This window comes from Gracilinanus agilis, unplaced genomic scaffold (assembly GCF_016433145.1).
Source record: "Gracilinanus agilis isolate LMUSP501 unplaced genomic scaffold, AgileGrace unplaced_scaffold57480, whole genome shotgun sequence".
NCBI classification, from domain to species: Eukaryota; Metazoa; Chordata; class Mammalia; order Didelphimorphia; family Didelphidae; genus Gracilinanus; species Gracilinanus agilis.
The window spans coordinates 1-10,266 of NW_025392999.1; the positions used below are offsets into that span (position 1 = coordinate 1).

Below are 10,266 nucleotides of genomic sequence, written 5' to 3' on the forward strand. Positions count from 1 at the left end.
ATCATTATTATTAGATTAGAGGCCTGCTTACTTTGCTAATAAAAATATTAATAATAGTAATTTGTATTCTTTATTTCATTTTATTTTTATTTTGAATATTTTCCCATATTTATATGTTTCATGTTCTTTCCCTCTCCCCAACTCCCCCAAACCCCCTTAGGCAATGCACAATTCCACTGTTTTTTTTTTTTTTTTTTTTTTTTTTTTTTTTTTTTTATATCCAGCTTTTTATTGAAAAACCTAGAGGGAGAGGTGAGAGGCAGTAAAGACAAACAAGGCCACTTCTCAGAAGAGCTGCTTCTCCTAGGAATGGAGTCCATGAACACCGCCTTCCACCTGTGCAGATGATGTCCTCTTCTCATATTTCAGTTCCCCTGAATACATCATGGCTCTGACTTGAGTTAGACTCTTGGCACCAATATCTTGGTAGGAGTGCTGGATGCTAGCAATCAAGTAGGGAACAAATTTGTGGATGGAACCTTTATCTTGCACGGCTCCGGACACCCCTTGAGCTACTTTGATTTTGTCTGCTTCGCTGAAGTAGCGGTTCTGGCTGCCAAGGTTCTTGTCCATGGCATCAAGGGACCCCATCCCTCTATATTTCTTTAATCGGATCCCATCAGAAAAGAAGTATTCACCTGGGGCCTCAGTGGTGGCCGCCAACAGAGAGCCCATCATCACTGTGGAAGCTCCAAGGGCAAGGGCTTTGACAATGTGGCCCACATTTTGGATGCCACCATCAGCAATGACTGGGACACCAAAACGTCGTGCATATACTGAGACTTTGTATACAGCTGTCGCTTGGGGCCGCCCACATGCCAGCACTTCCTGGGTAATGCAGATGGAACCGCTGCCCATGCCAACCCGCAGGGCGTCCACTCCAGCGTCAATGAGGTTTTTGGCTTGTGCAGCTGTCACCACATTGCCACCGATAACCTGGAGGTTGTTGTATTTCTCTTTGATGTACTTGATCATGTTAATTTGGAAAATGGAGTTTCCTTGGGAAGAATCCAGCACAACCACATCAACACCAGCCTGGGCCAGCAAGTCAAGCCGGTACTTGTCATCCTCATGGGTGCCAATGGCTGCTCCACACAAAAGCTGCTTCTTGGTGTCCTTGGAGGCCAGGGGGTAGTCCCGATTCTTCTTTAGGTCCGTGCGGGCAATGATGGCTACTAACTCATCATCCTCATTCACGATAGGTAGCTTCCCTTTCTTGCTCCGCTGCAGTATTTCATTGGCTTCCTTTAATGTGACGCCTGCAGGAGCCACCACCAGATCTTCCCGCCTTGTCATGATCTCGCCCAGAAAACAGTCATGTTCCTCCTCCTTAAGAAAGTCAATGTCACGAGAGGAAATGATGCCCACCAGGCGGCTGCCCATCTTGCCATTGTCTGTGATTGGGATTCCACAGAAGCTATGCCTTGCCTTGGCTTCAAAGACATCTCTGACACGATCTTTGGGGCTCAGAACCACAGGATCAGTGATGAAGCCCTGCTCATATTTCTTCACTTTTCGTACTTCATTGGCCTGGAATTCTGGGGTGCAGTTATGATGTATAAAGCCAATACCTCCTGTAAGTGCCATGGCAATGGCCATCCCAGCCTCCGTGACTGTGTCCATGGGAGATGACACAAGTGGAGTTTTCAGGGTTATCTTCTTGGTAAGGGCTGATGTTAGGTCCACTTGATCAGCTGTGAAGTCTATATATCCCGGGAGGATGAGGAAGTCGTTGTTCCTAAGCCCGTCCCCGCAGTTGAAGAGTTGCTGCGCCGTGAGCCCATCATCAGGAACGTAACAAGTCCCGCTGCTGATGAGATAGTCTGCCATGGCGGGGACGGGACTGGAGCAGGGGAGGAGGAAGTGGGCTGGGCTGGCGGGAGGTCCCTCCACTGGGTTTTACATGTACTTTATTTCATTTTAGCCTCATAGCACCTGTGGAAAACAGGCACATTGAAGGACTACTCTTGTTGGAATTGTGAATGAGTACAACAACTCTGGAAAACAATTTGGAACTTTTTAGGAAAAATTCTTAACCAGTGAATGCCACTTGACCATGCAATGCTTCTGCCATGGCCATATTCCAAAGAGATCAAAGAAAGAAGAGGTCCTATATATATAACAAATGTTTATAGCAGCTCATTTCATGGTGTCAAAGAACAGAAAACTAGAGTGATGTCCATTTTTTGTGGAATGACTAAAAAAATTATTATTTTTTTATTTGTTTGAATCAGAAAATTTATTTTCCTAGTTAGTAAAGGAATTCCTAAAATTTCATAGTACAATACCCCAAATCAATAATAACAGGTATCAGAACAGCAAGAAGATCTGGTGTTTGTTTGACTCTAAAAACCTCCCCAAGTCAAAAAGGAATAATATCAAAAGCATATCACAAAGGTTTCAGAATCCAAAAGAATCCTGGACTCTACAAACAAAATATAATGACCTAAAAGTACAGTTAAAAGAGATGATCAAGAAATGCTCATATTTCTCAATAGCAAGATAACAAAAACTATATAGATAATTATTATTAGCAGATTTCCATAATTTCCAAATTGCAATTCCTTGATTGCTTAACCTTCTGAAATTATCCTCCTCCTAAAAGTGCTGGATCATATTTTCTCTTTTAAAAAAAGAGAATTAAAATTAATTTAATGTTTTTTCATTGATCAAGACCTATTTCTATATTATTAACATTTGCATTAGGGTGATCTCTTAGAGTCTACATTCTCAATCATGTCCCCAGTGACCCATGTGATCAAGCAGTTGCTTTTCTTCTGTGTTTCTACTCCCATAGTTCATCCTCTGAATGTGGATAGTGTTCTTTCTTTTAAAAAATTTTTTTATTTTTTAATTTTATAATTTTTTAGAAAAAATTTTCATGGTTATATGATTCATGTTCTTAGTTTCCCCTTCCCCCTGTCCCCGTCCCCCCCAAAACCTACACGCATTTCCACTGGTTTTAACATGTGTCATCTATCAAGACTTATTTCCATATTATTGATAGTTACATTTGGTGTGGTCATTTCAAGTTTACATCCCCAATCATGTCCGCATCAACCCATGTGTTCAAACAGTTGTTTTTCTTCTTTGTTTCCACTCCTATAGTTCTTCCTCTGAATGTGGGTAGCGTTCTTTTCCATAAGTCCCTCAGAATTGTCCTGGGTCATTGCATTGCTGCTAGTATAGAAGTCCATTACATTCGACTTTACCACAGTGTATCAGTCTCTGTGTACAAAGTTCTTTTGGCTCTGCTCCTTTTGCTCTGCTTCTTTCACTCTGCATCAGTTCCTGGAGGTCTTTCCAGTTCACATGGAATTCCTCCAGTTTATTATTCCTTTGAGCACAATAGTATTCCATCACCAGCATATACCACAATTTGTTCAACCATTCCCCAATTGAAGGGCATACCCTCATTTTCCAGTTTTTTGCTACCACAAAAAGCACGGCTATAGATATTTTTGTAAAAGTCTTTTTTATCTATGATCTCTTGGGGGGGGGTATAAACCCAGCAATCGTATGGCTGGATCAAAGGGCAGGCATTCTTTTAGCACTCTTTGGGCATAATTCCAAATTGCCATCCAGAATGGTTGGATCAGTTCATAACTCCACCAGCAATGCATTAATGTCCCAATTTTGCCACATCCCCTCCAACATTCATTACTCTCCTATGTTGTCATTTTAGCCAATCTGCTAAGTGTGAGGTGATAACTCAGAGTTGTTTTGATCTGTATTTCTCTAATTATTAGAGATTTAGAACACTTTCTCATGTGCTTATTGATACTTTTGATTTCTTTATCTGAAAATTTCCTATTCATTTCCCTTGCCCATTTATCAATTGGGGAATGGCTTGATTTTTTGTACAATTGATTTAGTTCTTTGTATATTTGACTAATTATATCTAGATTAACAGCAGAAGAAATAGAATACTTAAATAATCCAATATCAGAAAAAGAAATTGAACAAGCCATCAAAGAACTCCCTAAGAAAAAATTGTCAGGGTCTGATGGATTCACAAGTGAATTCTATCAAACATTCAAAGAACAAGTAATCCCAATAATATACAAATTATTTGATATAATAAAAAAAGGAGTCCTACCAAATTCTTTTTATGACACAACTATGTTACTGATTCCAAAACCAGGTAGATCAAAAACAGAGAAAGAAAACTACAAACCAATTTCCTTAATGAACATAAATGCAAAAAAATCTTAAATAGAATACTAGCAAAAAGACTCCAGCAAGTGACCAAGAGGGTTATCAATCATGATCAGGTGGGATTTATACCAGGAATGGAAGGATGGTTCAACATTAGGAAAACCATTCACATATATCATATCAACAAGCTAACAAACAAAAATCATACGATTATCTCAACAGATGATGAAAAAACCTTTGACAAAATACAACACCCATTCCTATTGAAAACACTAGAAAGTATAGGAATAGAAGAACTTTTCCTAAAAATAATAAATAATATATATCTAAAACCATCAACAAGCATCATATGCAATGGGTATAAATTAGAAGCCTTCCCAATAAGATCAGGAGTGAAACAAGGATGCCCATTATCACCTCTATTATTTAACATTGTTCTAGAAACACTAGCAGTAGCAATTAGAAAAGAAAAAGAAATTGAAGGTATTAAAATAGGCAATGAGGAGACCAGGCTATCAGTCTCTGCAGATGATATGATGGTCTACTTAAAAAATTCTAGAGAATCAACTAAAAAGTTAGTGGAAATAATCAATAACTTTAGCAAAGTTGCAGGATACAAAATAAATGCACATAAATCATCAGCATTTCTATATATTTCCAACACATCATAGCAGCAAGAGGTAGAAAGAGAAACACCATTTAAAATCACCTTAGACAATAGAAAATACTTAGGAATCTATTTACCAAAACAAACACAGGAATTATATAATAGAACTACAAAACACTTTCCACACAATAAAACTAGATCTAAATAATTGTAAAAACATTAATTGCTCATGGGTAGGATGATCTAACATAATAAAGTGACCATCCTACCCAAATTAATCTATTTAGTGCCATACCTATTAAACTACCAAAAAACTTTTTTACTGAATTAGAAAAAACTATAACAAAGTTCATTTGGAAGAACAAAAGATCAAGAATATCAAGGGAAATAATGAAAAAAAATATGAAGGAAGGTGGCCTAGCAGTACCAGATATTAAACTTTACTATAAAGCAGTGGTCATCAAAACAATATGGTACTGGCTAAGAGACAGAAGGGAGAGGGAGGATCAGTGGAATAGACTTGGGGTAAGTGACCTCAGCAAGACAATGTATGATAAACCCAAAGAGCCCAACTTTTGGGACATAAATCCACTATTTGACAGAAACTGCTGGGAAATTTGGAAAACAATATGGGAGAGATTAGGTCTAGATCAACATCTCACACCCTACACCAAGATAAATTCAGAATGGGTGAATGACTTGAATATAAAGAGGGAAACTATAAACAAGTTAAGTGAACACAGAATAGTTTACTTGTCAGATCTCTGGGAAAGGAAAGATTTTAAAACCAAGCAAGAGTTAGAAAAAATTACAAAATGTAAAATAAATAAATTTGATTATATTAAATTAAAAATGTTTTGTACAAACAAAAACAATGCAACAAAAATTAGAAGGGAAACAACAAACTGGGCTAAAAAATTATATGTGAATGTAACAGAAAACTATTTAGATGTATGAAATGAAGAAAATTATTTGAAAGGGACCTGCAAGATTGTTAACCCAATCAGATCAAATCATGCTATAACATCAATATTGTAAAAATGAATTATTTTATTTTTAATTTTAAAATATTTTTCCATGCTTACATGATTCATGTTCTTTTCCTCCTCTTTTCACCTTCCCCTCCTAGAACTGACAAGCAATTCCACTGCATTATACATGTATTATCATTTCATACCTATTCCCATATTATTCATTTTTATAACAGAGTAATCTTTTAAAACCAAAACCCCAAATCAGATACCCACATAAAAGAGTGATAAATCTTATGTTTTTCTCCTGTTTTTCTAATTCCATAGTTCTTTCTCTTGATGTGGATAGCATTGTTTCTCATAAGTCCCGCAGGATTATCCTGGCTTATTGATTCTTCCACAGTTTTTCAGTTTCTGTGTACAATGTTCTGTTCATTTCACTCTGCATCAGTTCATGGAGGTCTTTTATGTAGTTAGTATAGAAATCAAGCAGTTCATCATTCTTTATAACACAATACTATTCCATCACCATCACATATCACAATTTGTTCAGCCATTCCCCAATTGATGGACATCCCCTCATTTTCCAATTTTTTTTGCCACCACAAAGATCGTGGCTATGAATATTTTTGTATAAGTATTTTTCCTTATTATCTCTTTGGGATACAAACCCAGTAGTGGTATGGCTGGGTCAAAGGGCAAGCAATCTTTTAAAGTCCTTTGGGCATAATTCCAAATTGCCCTCCAGAATGGTAGGACCAATTCACAACTCCACCAGCAGTGTATTAGTGTCCCAATTTTGCCACATCCCCTCCAATATTTATCACTTTCCTTTGTAGCCATATTGGCCAATCTGCTGGGTGTAAGGAGGTACCTAAGAGTTGTTTTGATTTGTATTTTCTAATTATGAGAGATATAGAACATTTTTTCATGTATTTATTGATAGTTTTGATTTCTTTATCTGAAAACTGCCTATTCATGTCCCTTGACCATTTATCAATTGGGGAATGACTTGATTTTTTTCTACAATTGACTTAGCTCCTTATAAATTTGGGAAATTTGACTTTTATCAGAGATTTTTGTTATAAAGATTTTTTTCTTCCAATTTGTAGCTTCATTTCTAGTTTTGTTTGCATTGGTTTTGTTTGTACAAACCCTTTTTAATTTGATATAACCAAAGTCATTCATTTTACATTTTGTAATGTTCTCTATATCTTGCTTAAATTCCTTGCTTAAATCTTAAATTCCTTCCTTTCCCACAGATCTGACAGGTATATTATTCCATGTTCACCTAATTTATTTATGATTTCACTCTATATTTAAGTCATTTAATTATTTTGAATTTATCTTGGTATGGGGTGTAAGATGTTGATCTAAACTTAATTTTTCCCATAATATTTGCCAATTTTCCCAGTAGTTTTTGTCAAATAGTGAGTTCTTGTCCCCCAAACTGGGATCTTTGGGTTTATCAAACACTAGGTTATTATGTTTTACTAACTGTGTATTGCTCTCCATCATATTATCCCTTTTAGATCCTGGTCTATTCCATTTCACTCTTTTACTCAACACCAGTATTTTTCTTTTTGCCACCCTCCCCCCAAATACCTCTCCCTTCAGTTACCTCCCCCTTCCCTTGTCTTATTCCCCTTCTACTTCTATGGAGGGTTAGATAGAATTCTATACCCCACTGAGTATACTGGTTTTTCCCTCTGTAAGCCAGTTAAGATAAGAGTTTAAGTTTAAATATTGACTGTGACCACCCTTATCCTCCCCTTTCTGTAATGGTTTTTCACATCTATGTTATATAATTTACCCCATTCCATCTCTCCTTTTTCTCTTCTCTCAGTGCAACCTTCTCTTTCACCCCTTGATTTTTAAAAAATATCATTCATATGCATATATATCATAAGTGCACTTTATTGGGGTGGGGGTGGGGGCAGGGCCTAGCACTCCATCTCTAAAAGATTCATCGTCACTGAGCTAGAGACTCTACTCTACTGTGGGTGACCTAAGCCAGCAGGGCCCTGTCCTCAGCAACTGTACTCACCACTGTGTGCTCCTTTTTTGTTCCATCTCTCTCAAAGTTGTAGCCTGGGACAGAGTTGGTGTCCATATAGTATACCTGGGCCCCTGAAATCCTTCACTTTTCAATGTTTGATCCAATGATTGTAGGTGAACAGGAACCTCTGGAGCCAAGGCTTCTTTTATACAGTGACTTTTAGGACTTGCTGTCCTTTGACTCCATTGCTATTTGTTACAGAGATATAGACTCCTAGGTCAAGGTAAGGCTACCCAACCTGTCCCCAGGGCTTGAAGCTTGCTGATTCTTCACTGTTTGATCCAGTGTTTGTAGCACCAGGCAGAGGCTAGAAATGCCAGAGACCCCTCTTCTAAGCTATCATAGGCTGTTCTACTTCACTCCTGACTCACTTCCATTTTTGCTGCTTTTAACATTGTTTATGTGGAATTATTTTTGATTGTGGGTGACTTTGGAGAGTGAGTCAATCTCATGCCCTACTCCATCATCTTTCCACAATTCCCTTCCATAACTCCTTATTGCATATTGTGATTCTTTTTTATCACTTAATAAGTCTGGAAGTCAAGGCTAGTGACTAATTATTTACTCATAAGCCATCATATTTTCCATTTTGATAGATGTTACCATGTTTAAAAAGGCAATTGTCAGCAGATAGGCTCAATGGAGAGGCTCACCTTCCATATAGATAATGGAGAGAAACATATAGCACCATGATTTTTTATATATAAAGTTTTAGCTAAACTAATATCCTAAAATGTATAACTAAATGCTAATGAAGTGTTCTCAAGAAGAGATACAAAATAGAACTTCTTTTAAAGAAATATCAATACCTGTTACCTTCTCTTTTTTCTATCCCTGTTTCTCAGTTGTTCCAACCTAAAGTAATAGAAATAACACTAGTAATACAGAAGAGCTGGGTTTGAGTCTTTACTTGAATATTTACTAACTATATTATGCTAGGCAAGCCACTTAATCTCCTTGCACTTTAGTTTTCTTATCTGGAAAATGAAGATAATAATAATTACACTAATTATTTCTTAGTGTTACCATAAAGAAAGCAATTGATAAACCTGAAATTGGAATATAAATATGAATTATCATTTTGACTTATTTTACATCAAAATAGTTCTCTACTCCCAACTCAGACACCATTAAACCTAATTCATAGAAGTTATTTCTTCTCCCCCCCCCCCCATTTTGTCCCTTTTATTTCCCATGGGATGAAAAATGTGCTTATGAGACACAATTCCCAAAGCAATCCATTCAAAGTCTGACTATTCCCAAATTACAACAGTATTACTTGGTCACTAACATTCATGGCTGCTAATTAAGTGCTGATTATACTTGGAAAAATGTCAGGTAGTTATTTATGAAAAATGTGGAGATTGTTGGAGAATTTGGACTGTTAAGAAATCGGACTTTTGGCAGATTCTGCTGCTTCAGGCCAGAGTTCAGAGAAGGTAGTTTTCTTGAAATCAATATTTTTGAATTATCAGGAAAACACAATCTAAACTTGTGATCTCCAACTTTTTTCCCTCTCTCCCTTTCCTCAGTCTACTTCTTCTATTTTTTCACTGATTTATTTGAGCAAGATCTAGGACACATGGATGAAAGTTAGAGGGAGAGATTTTGACTTAATTCAATATCACAAACATTCTTTAAACACTTACTATGTGTGAGGCATTTGGAAAAGGATTGAAAAATTCCTTTCTTTTTTCTTATGGAATTTGTAATCTAATACGGAACAAGGTATGTACCTGAATAAATGCAGTTCAAGGATAATAGACATGTTGCAAAGGACAGATTGAGATGAAATTATAAAAGAAATTGAGAATGACAAAATCATTCTTCTGAAAATAGTGGAGAGGCTAAGTCAGAGAAGATTTAAAGGGTGAGTTGATGGTGGTATCTAAGTGCCAGTGGAAGTTAATGGCACCAAAAGACAGATATGTGGAAGGCCTTGGACTCCAGGTAGGTTGGAACTCAATATTAAAAAAGAACTCAATTATAAATGGAACTTTCAAAAAGTGGAATGGCTAACATTGTAAAGAATTATATTCCTGAATACTGAAGGTATTCAAGCAGACGAGAAATAGCATAGTTTTGAGGATGCAATAGAAGAGCTGAGATTTGGCCTGAATGAGGTTCACATAATTTGGTTTAGTTCTGGATTGCTCTAGTTCTCATTAAGTTTTTTTTTAAGTTGAATTCCAATCTACTTTGGGAACATGTCCTCTATATATCTGCCTTTTGAAATACACTTCTAGAGGCAATGGATAAAAGTAAATGACTAAGATTTGGGAAGTTTTCATAGAGGAAGTCTATTTGAATTGGGTCTTGAAAAAGGAGGGAGGCTATGACAGGTAGAAATGGTGGTAGAAGGCTATTCCAAGGTTCAGGGAATGGCATGTCATTTTTATCTTCTTTTTTGTTTTCTGTTTCTGTATTTTTATCTCATATCCCTCACTGGTTGTCATGGATCATAAGATCAT

At 36.7% G+C, this 10,266-nt stretch overlaps 1 protein-coding gene across 2 annotated transcripts; it reads right to left on the reverse strand.

Annotated features, from left to right (window-relative positions):
- Positions 1-215: 215 nt before the first annotated feature.
- Positions 216-1,830, reverse strand: LOC123256272 (inosine-5'-monophosphate dehydrogenase 2-like). 2 transcript variants are annotated; one of them, XM_044684924.1, is made up of 2 exons: positions 1,572-1,830; positions 216-1,511 (listed from the first exon to the last, which is right to left on the reverse strand). In XM_044684924.1, exons 1-2 carry the CDS (start codon positions 1,828-1,830, stop codon positions 304-306), a joined length of 1,467 nt encoding a protein of 488 aa, XP_044540859.1. In that variant the 3' UTR covers positions 216-303. The 2 variants fall into 2 exon arrangements, with proteins under 2 accessions (XP_044540859.1, XP_044540858.1); XM_044684923.1 differs by having other exon boundaries at positions 216-1,830.
- Positions 1,831-10,266: the final 8,436 nt, after the last annotated feature.